This window comes from Temnothorax nylanderi, unplaced genomic scaffold, assembly GCF_030848795.1.
Source record: "Temnothorax nylanderi isolate EJ_2023f unplaced genomic scaffold, tnyl_v1.0 TNYL_tig0063_pilon, whole genome shotgun sequence".
NCBI classification, from domain to species: Eukaryota; Metazoa; Arthropoda; class Insecta; order Hymenoptera; family Formicidae; genus Temnothorax; species Temnothorax nylanderi.
The window spans coordinates 848,586-863,050 of NW_027249125.1; the positions used below are offsets into that span (position 1 = coordinate 848,586).

General features: G+C 35.3%; 1 protein-coding gene across 1 annotated transcript; it reads left to right on the forward strand.

The window, feature by feature from the left end:
- The first annotated feature begins 1,285 nt into the window (after positions 1-1,285).
- On the forward strand, positions 1,286-14,320 carry LOC139773505 (ovochymase-2-like). The gene is made up of 11 exons (XM_071707966.1): positions 1,286-2,348; positions 3,263-3,493; positions 3,813-3,978; positions 4,201-4,812; positions 5,211-5,581; positions 5,994-6,262; positions 9,817-10,075; positions 10,521-10,686; positions 11,049-11,447; positions 12,890-13,260; positions 13,778-14,320. The coding sequence occupies exons 2-11, from the start codon at positions 3,284-3,286 to the stop codon at positions 14,051-14,053; spliced, it is 3,099 nt and encodes a 1,032-aa protein (XP_071564067.1). The 5' UTR covers positions 1,286-2,348; positions 3,263-3,283; the 3' UTR covers positions 14,054-14,320.
- The last annotated feature ends 145 nt before the right edge of the window (positions 14,321-14,465 follow it).

Consider the following 14,465-nt stretch of genomic DNA (forward strand, 5'->3'; position numbering starts at 1 on the left):
AAACTATGATTCTATTGCTGACTTAGCGCTGCTCTGTATTAAGCAAGTAGTTCAACGAGGAAACTGTATGTCTTGTGAAATTCTTAAGAACATTTTAACAAGTAAAATTTATAAAATAAATGCAACATGCAATTTTCGTAAAAGCCTCCAGGAAGTCCAGGAACGTTTAACTGACAGACGTCACAGTGACGTGTGCTGCAAAATTGCGGTGCGAAATATGTGAACAGTGACGTCAATAAGGAATGTGAATAAAAATTAAATGTTTACAATCAAAGTAGTAATTCGATAATAATACCTGAAATTTTACGTAACATTGAAAAATGTTACATTATTAAAATCGAAATTATTATGTCAATTAATCACATTTTTATTGATAATGTTACATGTAAAACAACGCTTTCACATATTCTTGATTTATTTTTCATAATATTATATTTAAGGTAAAAGCAACTATATCTTTTTAGATTGATACCTCTTTAATAAGATATTAAATTGTATATAGGAATTTTTTGTAAAGTTGAAAAAAATAGTAATTATTAGCTGATCCAGCATGGGCGAGGAATCCTGCATATTGCAGTATATCTTAATGAGTGTGTAACATTTTTGTAGTACACATTACGGTATATAACGCGTTTTATCGACGTGTCTCTAAATTGTCCGGATTTCTCGATAACTCATCGAACCACTCGGAAGGGACATCCACATCGTTGAACATCTTATTTTTCTTGTTCTTATTTCTCTTTTCTTCACCGATGCTCGCTGCAAACGAGTTTGAACAATGGGCAATTCTAAAAATATATATACAAACGCGTTTTTTCCGTTTTGCATGAGAAATTTGCACGTTCAAGAGTAATTTTTTAACGTTTTCTTTCAAGAACTGAACGCAATATTCTCTCGATTTCCTAATAGACAAATTAACCGCATACATTGGATACAAGAAAAGCGAAGCTTGCTCGTCTGAAGCAAACTAGAAAAAAAAAATATCATCGAAAATATAAAGAAAGGAAATACAAAACAAAAGTCTTGCTTTTGTAGACGCTGGCACACTCATGCAATTTGAAAAGATTAAAAGAATATGATTAACTAAAGATTTTAATCCTCTGATTGATCACAGACGAAACTACGTCACGAATATCAGTTGGACACAGGTGTGAGAGAAGGACAGGCAAGAAATAAAGAAGAAACGAAAGAGAAAGAAAGAATAATAAAGGATAATTATTGTATGACGGTGATTTTTCGAACGCGCGCTTGCATAATTGCTTGGATACGCGTGTCATCAAGAAGATACACTAATAAGTCTTCGGTTTCGCTTTATAATCATAGTCGCGACGATGGCGAAACGACACGCGGAGCTGGCGCTGGCCGTGATTCATCGGATTCCCCGTGCGTCCGCGGATTCCCCGGTTCTTCCTTCTCGCGCGATATCGTCCTGGAGGAGAGGGTACTCGAGGCACACTTATCTCCCATTTTCCTCGTTGCGGTTCGTCAGCCTACGACGTACCGCGTGCCGTCCCGGTCAAGTTGAATGATACGAGACACGACATGACCCATGGTCGCGGTATACCCCACTACCGCACCATTCGAACGCGTCTTCGGCGCGGAAACTGTAAACGTGTTTCGAGGCATTTCGGTAGAGAACTGGTCAGTCTCGTGAAGGTTCAGTGAAGCCGTGAGAGCTTGGCTCCAAGAATTAGCACGCTGAACATCCGGAGATTGTCGTCGCAGCGTTGAATTCCGCTGAGGACTGCGGACCATCGAGAAGCGCCTCAGAGTGGTTCGATCACCAAGAGTGCCTCAGGAATAAATAGGAATAAATAGTAAATAACTAAATAAGAATACTTATGTGAACGAGAAGATATTTTGAAGAAGCATAACTCGACATGCATAAGACATGTTCTAGAGGGCATTAAAACAATGCACTACAGTGTTCTAATAAAAACACGAGAAACAATCGATACCGATATCGATAGTAAAGAAATATAATAAAGCAGAATATTAAAGTGAAGGCAGACAGTTATACGTTAATTGCATTAATTCCTATTAAAATTTGAAATTTATTTAATGAAGCGGTGTTCCGTGTTATTATACGTTATCCACTATTACCGGTTCGACGACTGTTGAATAATCAAGGTGCAAGATGAATATGTGCTCGTGGAATGCTCAAGATACTCTGATTCGCGCGCAGGTGTCGATTCGCCTTATGGAATCGTTCCCCTTCTAAACGTAATCTGGAAACGTGATTCAAAGAAGTTATCTGCTTATTGTTTGGAGTCGATATTTTTTGACGAAATTTTTTGACGAAAGCTTAGAGTGTTCTTCAGTGGAAACGTTATCAAATTTGTGAGAATGTGAGTTGCGTCGTTAAAATTTTTATTTTTATTACCTGCTTGATTGGATACATATGTCGCATACATTTGCTGTCGACTTTATATGCTACATCGCTCGTCACTAGCATCTCAAACTTTCTATTTACTAATATGAATGATAAGTATTTGCCGTTTCGTTTGAGTCTTAATCTGTGTGGATCTACATAATAATTTCTCTTTTCTGTGAACAGTTTTGTATTAAAAGATTTTCTTTGTTCGAAGTTAATTAATTAGCAAGATTATTAAATTTTAATCGTTCAATTTTTCTAACAGATTGAACGTAATTAGATTGATCAACCTCTTTCGAATACAGATTGATTTGAAACGTACACCAGTTGAAAACTAAATGAAGTTATATAGAAGTAAAATTATTATCTGACCTCATGACGTATTGGCAGTAAAGCGTTTGATCTTTTAAGGGTTATCGAGCAAGGAGTAAATGCAGTATTACATTATGTTTGGCTGCTGAGTTTATCATATTCATGACATTATACTTAAAAATATATTCGAGCTTATCTGCGTGTTCTAACAGTTTTCTTGGTTCGTTTGTGGTAAACGGTATAATAAATCATTTCGCACTATGTATCGAAATCTTGTTTTCTAATCTCATCAACATATCAAAATTTGATGTATAATGAATAAATGGATATTAATTATGTAAATGTCAATTATAAAATCGCATTTGCATGATAAACTTGTATTTTCAAATTTTCTTTGGAACAAAGTCACAGATTTTTTTAAGTTCTTTTCGAGACAATCGTAACTTTCTTTCTGAATGAAAAAATCTATAAAACTACTGATGATCACTTTGATTAATAATAATTATTTCAACATTGTTAAATAAAATATTAAACACGATTGTAAAAATAAAGTACATTATCGTGTATTTTGTTAAGTTTGTAACAGAACCTCACGAGATGGCTAAGATTTGTATCCTGATCGCGTTGTTGCCGCAATTGCTTTACACGCTAGTACAAGGACAAGAATCTCCGTGTCCACAATATTTCACATATATAACCAAACTTGGGACAGATGAAACAATAGGACAGATCGAAATCCAATCTCCACCAAGAACTGGTGAACTTCATTTAAAAGTGACCTTAAAAGTCGCTGCTCAGTTGCCTACAGTAAGTATCCTGTTTTCATATTATTAATAATATAGGAGAGAAAAGACTTTTGTACTTTTTCTACGTAAAATAGGTACCAACCGTAAAATTTTTTTTATAAAGATTAGATTATTTTCTGTATATTTTGAACTGTAAATAATTTTTTAATATATTCAAATATTTAAAAAGCAAGGTCGAACATATATCTTCTTGCGATTTAAGTGGTTAAAAATGAATGATTAAGAAATAATTTAAAAACTTTGTTTTAAATTTTTATTTTTATTTATCACCTGGTAGCACTTTAATAAATAGAAATAGTTTAATCATCAATATGTTTTAGAGATACGTCGGTCGACTGGAATTGGCGCGATCGAAAGAGGAATCTGCTGCAGCGGTTCAACAGGGCAGGCATTTGTCGTATCATGTTTATTTTCCTTTACGCCATCCGATTCCGACATTGTCTGGAATATGGTTCAACGGTGAACGATATTGCTCGGGACGCGATGGTGAGTATTTATTTAAAATGCAATATAAATGTCATATGTTTGATGACACAGGAGCAAAAATTACAGAGTTCCATCGAGTTACCAATTAATTCTTATTTTTATCTAATTATGCGTAATTTCCAACTAAAACGACGAAGATAAATTGGAAGATAAAGCTCATTAAAACACTCGAAATTTTCTTGCTCCATATAAATTGAATAGCATTATTACGTTTTGTTGTAGTAACGGGAAGTATCATGACTACTATCACGTTGGAACATACTCTGTACCTGCCGAACGTGCTTTCGCAAAATTTCCTGCCATCGCGTCAAAACTCGAAACCGACACCGAGACCATCGTTTGAACGGAACACTCCGAAGAGATCCACCACTCTCTCTGAAGGAATTGGCAACAACGTATTTCTAAATATAATTCCGAGCCAATCACCCCCACAATACAACAACAACAATAACGTATTCCTAAGGCCGACTCCGGCTCAACAAGCTTCACAACATAATAATAATAATAACAACAACATATTTTTAAGACCTACCCCGACCAATATGTATAACAATATATTTCTAAGACCGACTCCGGCTCAACCAGTCCCACAACCAGCCCCACAACCAGCCCCACAACCCGATAATAATAACAATAATAACAATAACAACAATGATAATAATTACAATGAATGTGGTATCAGCGGCCGCAGCGGAGGCACCAATCTTTTGATAGCCAACGGACAGAGGACGTTGCCAGGCCAGTGGCCGTGGCTGGCGGCACTCTTCGTCGTTAGAAATGGATACGAGTTTCAGTGTGCTGGTTCTGTTCTGACTACAAGACATGTTCTAACAGGTATATTATATGAAGAAAAAAAATTTTATATATTACCAGTATTCCATATGTAAAACGAGCTTCTTACGCTATATCTATTTCTTTTCTTAGATTGCACGAAATTTATTTATTTATATCTATTTATATTCGCATAGTAATATACAATTTTATAAATTTTTACAAATATTCATGATTGATCCGAATATAATCGAGAAATGAGCATGAAAATATTTGAAATAATTAATTGTTTGTTTAGATGTAGATATTTAGACACAATATCTTCAGGTCTTATAAAATATAAAATCTGATCTTATAAAATACAAGAATATATCTGAAATATATTTACCGCTTAATTTCTTTCTTGATAGAGCGAGCAGATTATAAGAAACTATATTCATACATATGTTTTCTTATTACAGCGGCACATTGTTTGAAGTTGAGCTCCACTAGCAACGATACTCTACACCCCAACGTGTTAGAGGTGGCCTTGGGGCGATTTAACTTGCGCCGGTTTCGCGAAGAGGGAACTGTTAATCGGGAGATCGCCAGCTACAAGATCCATCCCGAATATGCGCACACGACCACCGGCGATTCCGATCTGGCGATTTTGATCCTCAGGACGCCAGTCGAGTTCAGCCCTTTCATCAGACCCATTTGTCTGTGGTCCCAATCAACCAATCTTCAAGGTGTCGAGAATAGGGTAGGATACGTCGTGGGATGGGGCCGAGACGAACACGGTCATCGTTACACCGAAGAACCACGGATGGCGATGATGCCGATAGTGAGTTTGGTAAGAACGAGAGAATGATTTTCCAAACGTTCGAAACAAGGATATCTTGATAATAACAGAATCGGGATATTTATATCACGGAAGAGAAGTACTTAGGCGATAAGTACACTCCATTTGATTTTGCTACGTTTACAAATTTAATTATTACATTGTTATTCGCTGCATACAGATGGATTTGTTAGTCATCGCGTACCGAAAGTGATAAATGCAATAATTGTTATAAGAAATTGATAAGCGCAATCGCCGACAGGGTAAGGACCCTCTTCAAATTTTTGAATGCTCTTAAAGTAACACAATTTCACACAATACCAAGATACTAACGATGCTATCCGGGAAACATGGATTTCGCGTTACCGTTGTAGAATCAAATTCTGCATATGATAAAGACCCGGTATTGTCGTATTAATTATAGGAAAACTGTCACTGGAGCTACCAGGGTTTCGTCTCTCTCACCTCGAACCGCACCTTTTGCGCCGGTATGCAAGACGGGACAGGTCCTTGCAACGGTGACAGCGGGAGCGGTCTGGTGCTTTTCAACGCTACCACGGGTCGCTATCAGTTGCGTGGCGTCGTTTCGCGGTCGGTGCTCGGCAATGAACCGTTGTGCGATCTCACAAAGTTCACCGTTTTTGTCGACGTGGCCAAATACCAATTTTGGATTTTACAGCAAATCTCCACGTAGCACTAGTCACTCGCCTCAGAACGCAAGATGTATTAATCGACAAGCTTTTTACGTAAAGCTTATTTGAAGTCACGACACTTATATACGACGACATAAAGATTAAAGTACTAGAATTTTATTTTTGACTTTTTACGGTGATTCCTTTTATCGTAATGTATTTATTATGAATATAAAATGGAATATGTAAATTGATACAAATGTAACTATATATCCGTCATTGTGGACTTATTAATAATTAAGAATAAATCGTATCATGATACGTGTTACGATATGCTTACCGATGTGTTTATACTCCGTCATATGTATGTTTATCCGAAGCAACGGCACTTATATACGACGACATAAAGATTAAAGTACTAGAATTTTATTTTTGACTTTTTACGGTGATTCCTTTTATCGTAATGTATTTATTATGAATATAAAATGGAATATGTAAATTGATACAAATGTAACTATATATCTGTCATTGTGGACTTATTAATAATTAAGAATAAATCGTGATACGTGTTATGATATTACCGAAGCGTTTATGTTCCGTCATATATTGTATTATTTAACTTATTAAATACATCATCAACATTTCACATCACAAAACATTATAAAAAGTACAAAAAATATTGTCGGAAATTCTGCTCATGACAAGAAATATATAAAATATAGAGATAATATTAAATATAAATCGAACGACTTAAGTTTTGTCTGTCTAACATATATAAAAACAATGTTTAATTATGTAAAATCAACCTACAAAGTTAAGTTATGACTTACGCATGTACTCTTTTTACACGTTATACTATTTTATAAGTCTTAAAAAATATTTAGATGTAATAATAAAAATTGTTTTCTGTTTTCTAAATATATGCGTTACCTATTGTAATCTTCTTAGAAAATGTTATGAATAATAATCAAACGAGAAAGGAAGGAAGTGTTAAAATCGCAATCCACATCGCTTCGTGACAAGATCATTTAAACAAGGTTCAGTGCTGTCCATGTCGGAATCGCACTTTTCATCGACATATGCAATCGCACGGCAAACACAAATTGACCGGTTTTAGCGTGTCCTCCGATCGTTGATCGCCAAGACATCGTTTCAAGTCAGTCCCTGCAAATCCTCAAATGGCTACAGACATTCGTTTCTCACATAGATGTCACTAAATTTCCGTCAACTCGAATAAAATGCCCAAAACTTATGTTCTACTCGGAAATACATTATTAAATTTTTGCGCAACTACTCCGAGAAAAATCCTATATTTTCCTCTTCTGCCGCCATTCTTCATCTTCAGAATTGTGCAAAAAATTCTGCTGATAAGTTTTTAGGCAACATGCAAAATCGGCGGCAACTTATCGGACGTACGTCTACGGGTTTCCCAATCTTCTTTTCTTCTCGTGTGATATCAGAGTAAAAAGATGCGATATCCAGGAAAAGAGGGTATTTCAGACATACGTATCTCATATTTTTCTCGTTGCGATTGTCAGCTTACGACATTCTGCCTAACGCCTCAGACAAATTGAATGATAGGTTCGACCTAACTCATGATCGTCTCGACTCGCGGTACCCCACTACCGCTCCATCCGAACGCATCTTTGACGCTGAAACTGAGAGAACTGATCAGTCGGTGTCTCGGTGGAGACTTGGCGAGGCTGTGGAGAATCGTAGCCAAGATTTAACTGAACTTTGGAGCCGACCGCTGTTGAATTCCGCTATCTCTGGCTATCCTGAAGCGCTTCAGCGTGCTTCGTCAGGAGTATCTCAAAAGTGCCTCGGGAATAAATAAAAATAAAAAAGTAAATAAGTAAATAAGAATGTGTAAACGAAAAAACATATTAAAGACATATAATTCCAACGTTTGACGCGTTTTCTAACGATCAAGAAGAAAATGCAATATAGTATTCCAATAAAACGCGAGAGATAAACGACGTCGACAGTACAAAAATATAAGTGGAGTAAAAAAGTAAAGGTGGATAGTTTAATGCTAAAATCGCGTTGACTCTCGCCTGAGTTTGAAGTCCGTTTAATGAAGCGGTGATTATACATATACATGATCTACTACTGCCCGCTCAATGACTGTTGAATATTCAAGGTGCAAGATGAATATGTATTCATAGAATGTGAAAGATGTTCGAATTCCTGTGTAGATGTCAAATTTACGAAATAATTTTTCTTCAAACGTAATCTGGAAATGTGAATAGAGATTAAAATAATTTCCCCGAAACGCGTGCCCGCGATTGTGGTGATTGCAATACGTGGCAGGAATTTGCATATTTAAATAAATTATTTAAAAAAATTAATTATCTGTTTGCCATCTTAAGCCATCTCTTTGAAGATGCCCAGTCCATCTTCTAATAAAAAAGCTTCCAAATTTATGGAAAAGAGAATTGCGCCATTTAAATCCTCGCTTTGGAACATATGTTGCACATATCTTCTGTTGACTTTAGATGCTGTATTGCTAACATTTATTTTTACTTATTAATGTGAATAAATGATTTAAGTATCGACCGTTTCGATTCTATAGTCTGCAGCAGTGTGTAATAATTTCTCTTTCTCAAGTAGTTTTATATTAAAATATATTTTCTTCTCTGGAAGCTGGTTTTTTATCGAGATTATTAAACTTGAGTTGTTCAAATCTTTTAAAAGATTGAATGCCATTACACTGATTAATCTTTCGAACGTAGGTATTAATCTTTCGACTGATCTGAAATATCCGCGTAATCGTCGTTAAAACGGAAATGTTCATACCACTGGGAAAGTGAATATAGTGTATTAAACCGAAATTATTATCTTTGCTGACCTTCTCATGAGTTATCGGCATAAATGAAGTATTTGATCTTTTAACTCTTTTCTCTCTCTCTCTCTCTCTCTCTCTCTCTCTCTCTCTCTCTCTCTCTCTCTCTCTCTCTCTCTCTCTCTCTCTCTCTCTCTCTCTCTCTCTCTCTCTCTTTCTATCAGTTATCGAGCAAAATATACATACAGTATTTTGTTATAGACATATATTTGGCAATTTTTTAATCCAATTTCATCTGTTTTATCAAGAAAATAATTTTGCATTAATAAATGTTATTGTGGTACGAACAAACTATTGTTGGGACGAACAGCTTATGACAGCTGTAATCGATTTTAAAAAATAAATACACGCGCAAGAGTAAGTATGACAATGCAGAAACCTACCAGTCTCTATCGATGTCGATAGCATTTTAATATCTATTGAATTATATTCTGTTACAGTACATAAAAAATTGCGAAAAATATATAAGGTAGAAAAGTTTGTAAGATACTGATAGAAAAAAAACATGTCTTTATTTTATCAACATATCACAATTTGAAAAGTAGGTATATGGGTATTGTGTAAATGTCACTTGATATAAGTGCATTGGCATGGTAGACTTGTGTCGCTTCCTTGAATTTTCTTTTAAATAAAGTTACAGATCTTTTGAATTCTTTTTGAGACGACAAGTATCTCTTTCTGGATGGAAAAATTTATTTAATGACGATTATTTTGATTAATGGTTATTTCGAAATTTTGTTAAATATTAAGATCTATTCATAAAAATTAAGTATGTTTATAAACTACAATATTTTCTTGGTTTGTAATAGAATTTCACGAGACATGGCTAAAATTTTTATTTTGATCGCGTTTCTGCTGCAACTTTGCACGACCATACAAGGACTATGCCCGTGTCCTCCATATTATTCATGTACAAGCAAACCTGGGACAAATGACGAAATATTGGGACAGATCAAAATCCCATCTCCACCAAAAAATGCTCGATACAATTTGAGGGTAGGCTTTAATACGAACCCTTTGATACATAAAGTAAGTATTTTTTTTTTTTTTTAGTTTTATCAGTAATATAACAGAGAAGTTTGTGACTGCTAGTAGGCAATCTATAATAATTTCTTAAGTTTTTTCTTTGTAAACTTTCTAAAATATAATTTAATTAAGTAAAGTCGCGTACTGTTTCTACAAATAGTGCCTTAAAGAAATAAAACCTAAGAGAAAGGGTTTACTTGAAAATAATCATTATTAATTTTAAAATATTGTCTTTTGAAAAGAGTAGATTGTCTCCTGTATAGTTTGTGCTATGAAATGATTCTTTGATATGTCTAAAAACCAAAGTTGAACATATAATCCTTTCGCGATTTAAGTGATTAGAAGCGGACGATCAAGAAATAATTTAAAGAAGTTGTTTAAAATTTTTATTTGCCACGAGCATCCTGTATTTAGAAAATAAATAGAAATAACTTAATCATCGTTGCAGAATGAACCAGTCGCTCGACTAGAAATAGAACAACCAGTAGAGGAAGCCAATCAAACTGTTCAACAAGACAGACCTTTGCTGTATCATGTTCATTTTCCCTTGCGTCAAGCAATTCCAAGACTAACTAAAATATGGTTTAACGATGAACAATTATGTCCAAACTCTGGTGAATACCATATTTACTTGAAGGGCTATTGTATAAATCCCATATATATTTGAAGAGACAAAAGTAAAAGTTATACTCATCCATTCTTTCGAGTTACATAAAATTAGTTCATATTTTGTCATATCTTGTATCTGACTACGTAATTTCCAACTAGAACAGCGAAGATAAATAAAGAGATAACACTAACTGTAAACATCTGAAATTTTCTCTTTGTACATACACATTTTCTTTATTTCTATAAAAAAATATTTGACGATTATTTCCATGTTTCGGAGATTATTTTTTTTTTCTCTGGGAGAAAAAATCTTTTCTTTCTAAAAGTCTACGTGATTCGAATAACAATGTTATATATTTCATTTCAGAAACAGGAAATTTCACAACTACTGTCGAAGTGGTATATCCGTCAGGCGAGGTGTTATTACCTTCACTGAATATCCCACCGCATTATAACTCAAGCGTCACTGAAAACTCATCACCTACCGCCGACCTTCCTAGAGATGATAACGATCTGATAAAAGACTTCCTGACGGTTCAGGCCCAAAAACCCGCACAATACAATAACACTAATAATAACACCAACAATAACAATAACGAATGCGGTATTGACATCTATAATAACAACCGCCCAAATCTTTTGATCAGTCGCGGAGAGGAGACAATGGAGGGCCAATGGCCGTGGCTGGTGGCACTCTTCGTTGTAAGGCTAGACCATGTGTTTACGTGTGGTGGTACAATTCTGACAAACAGACATGTTATAACAGGTATATTAATAAAAAAAAATTCAATATTACTAGCTAGTACTCTCTGTACATCGAGCCATATGAATTTCTTGTCCTACATCTGCAATATTTATTATTTATCGTTTATTTTTTCTTGTTTTCCTGAAGATGTTCTGGATAATTGTGTGTTCATTTATATAGGGTAACTCTCCCCCCCGGTATTTACGCCGCAGAAATCAGAAAAAATAGAAGGAATAAAGATACTGGCTCGCAATCACACTGTTATGTGCCTTTATGCCATATTAGTATTGTGTTGTAATTTCAGTTCTTTACTGTTAATATTGTTACGCGCGCACTCGCGAACGCGTACGCGTGCTCCCGGGATCGCAGAAATAACCACCCTCGTTATTACAAAAGAACTCGGGTTTATTCAGGCTCAGAACGGAATACAATAAAGAGATCTGGGAAAACCGGTCCGAACGAAACGAGTCACCAGATCGATCTCAAGGCGGTAATTAAATCAATAAATGTCCCGTTGTCAAGGGACCGCTTCGCGACTTCTGCGGAATGACCGCTCGCTTCAGCTCGGAGTTAAGGGCCGTTTCAGCGCGGGCGTAACAATATTAACGAAACTGTGGTGAGTTGGATCGATTTTTCAATGTAGTGAGTAGTGCGATCATATATTACTACTACGTAAAATGATTACTGTATGGAATGTAAAAGGTTTAATGGTTATTTCATGATACATAAGTGTAAAGGGATAGTAAAGGATGAAATACAGCAAGATACAAGTGCATAGCTCTTGTATTCTTTGTTTAGCTTGATATCTTGTATATCGCACCTGTTTAGGATTTATAGCGTGCGGGATTTATGCCATAGTACAAACACTCTATAAAAATCGAAATCTCCTATGTGTTCTTTTTCCTCCTTTTTCCGGATCATATAACAATAACATTTAATGCATCTACCGTTCGTCTATTTTCTTTAAAAAATTTTTCAGTTTTATAATTTGTTTATCATTCTTACACCTTAATAAACTTTTTACACACATTTTATAACTTATTATGACATTTTATTGCCTTATTTATAAATATTATTTGTAATTTTTTATAAGACGTATATTCAACCCATGAATGTCATATAACCCACCCCTCTGGGATATACGGCAAAAATGCAAGGGTTTCTAAAATTTTTTTTTATTAAATACAAAGAATAAATATTTTATATTTCTATTTTTTTTTAAAGTAGTAGACAATACAAAGTTTTTATTGGTATAATTTATTTGCCTTAAACATAGTAAATAGTACTCGATAAATTAAGTTTTCTTTAGCTGCGGCGTATATACCGGAGTTACCCTACAAGTAATATTTTCAGACGTTAGAGTGCGTTATCTCGAAAATATCGTTAAAATACATTTACTATTTAGTTTCTTTGTTTTTTGAATATTATAAAATGTACCTCATGCATATATCTCCTTTTTTCAGCGGCGCACTGCTTGAAGTTGAGCTGGAGAAGCAACGACACCCTACCTCCCACTGTGTTAGAGGTGGCCTTAGGACGATTTAGGTTGCGTGAGTGGCATGAGCCGGAAAGTGTGAATAGGGAGGTCGCAAGCTTCAAGATCCATCCCGAATATGCGCACACGATCAACGGCGATTCCGATCTGGCGATTTTGACTCTCAGGACGCCCGTCGAGTTCAGCCTTTTCATTAAACCTATTTGCCTGTGGTCCGGTTCAACCGATCTTCAAAATGTCATCGGTAGAACAGGATATGTCGTGGGATGGGGCCAAGACGAACACGGTCATCATTACACCGATAAACCACGGATGGCGAGCGTGCCGATAGTAAGCCAGGTAAAAACTTTCACTGATAGTAAACCGGCCCGGTTTTTGCTCTCCATTACTTTCGCTCTTCGGTCGACATACAAATTTAATTCCTATGGCAGATTTCCAATTTTCTATAAAAATAAAATGTCCGAAACATGATAATAACGACAAATCTGAAATATTTATATCGCGAAAGGGAAATACTTAGAGATTTTGCATCGTTAACGACGACGCGCGATACTCCATTTGATTTCGCTATGTTTACAGTTACACAATTAATTGCTATTATGACAACGATGTTATATAACAATATTTGCCGCATATCTCCATGACAAATGGATTTGCCAAGTCATTACACACCTCAAGTAGGATTGACGATTCCACCAATTGATAAGCTATCGTCGATCATGCGAATTTTCGTTCTTGAAATAACACAATTCCACACAATTCCGAAATGCTAACGATATCAGGAAATCGTCAAATCAGCGCTATCATAATATCAAATATTTCAAATAATGAAGATCTGTTGTTGCGCGAATTATAGGAGACCTGTCTCTGGAGTCATCGGTTTTTCCACGCTCTCACCTCGAAGAAAGGCACCTTTTGCGCCGGTTTGCGAGATAACAGCGGTCCATGCAACGGTGACAGTGGGAGCGGACTGGTGCTTGTCGACTCTACCACAGGCCGTTATTATTTACGCGGCATTGTTTCGCGGTCATTATTGGATTCATCTTTTAAGTGCGATCTTTCAAATTACGTCGTCTATGTTGACGTGGCCAAATATACACCCTGGATTCAAGAGCAGATCTCCACTACGTAACGCTGGTTTTTTGCTGCAAAACACAAATGTGCTAATCAACAAACCTCTTATGTAGACTCATTAAAACTACGCTACTTATATTTACATGAGGATTAAAGTTACGAGTTTTACTTCTGAATTTTACGGCGATTATTATTATCGTAATGAATTTATTACAATAGTAAAATACTTATGTAAATGGACATAAATAACTATCTCTTTTTGTAGACTTATTGACAATTAAGAATAAATTGTATTATGACATGCGTTATAATATATTTATTGATATATGCATCTTATGCAATATTCTGCCATACATCATATTACTTAATTTAACACTTCATTAATGTTCTATATTATAAAGTATTACAAAAAGTATAAAAAATATTGCCTGCAACACTGCTCACACATGACTGTTAGAGATATATTAAAT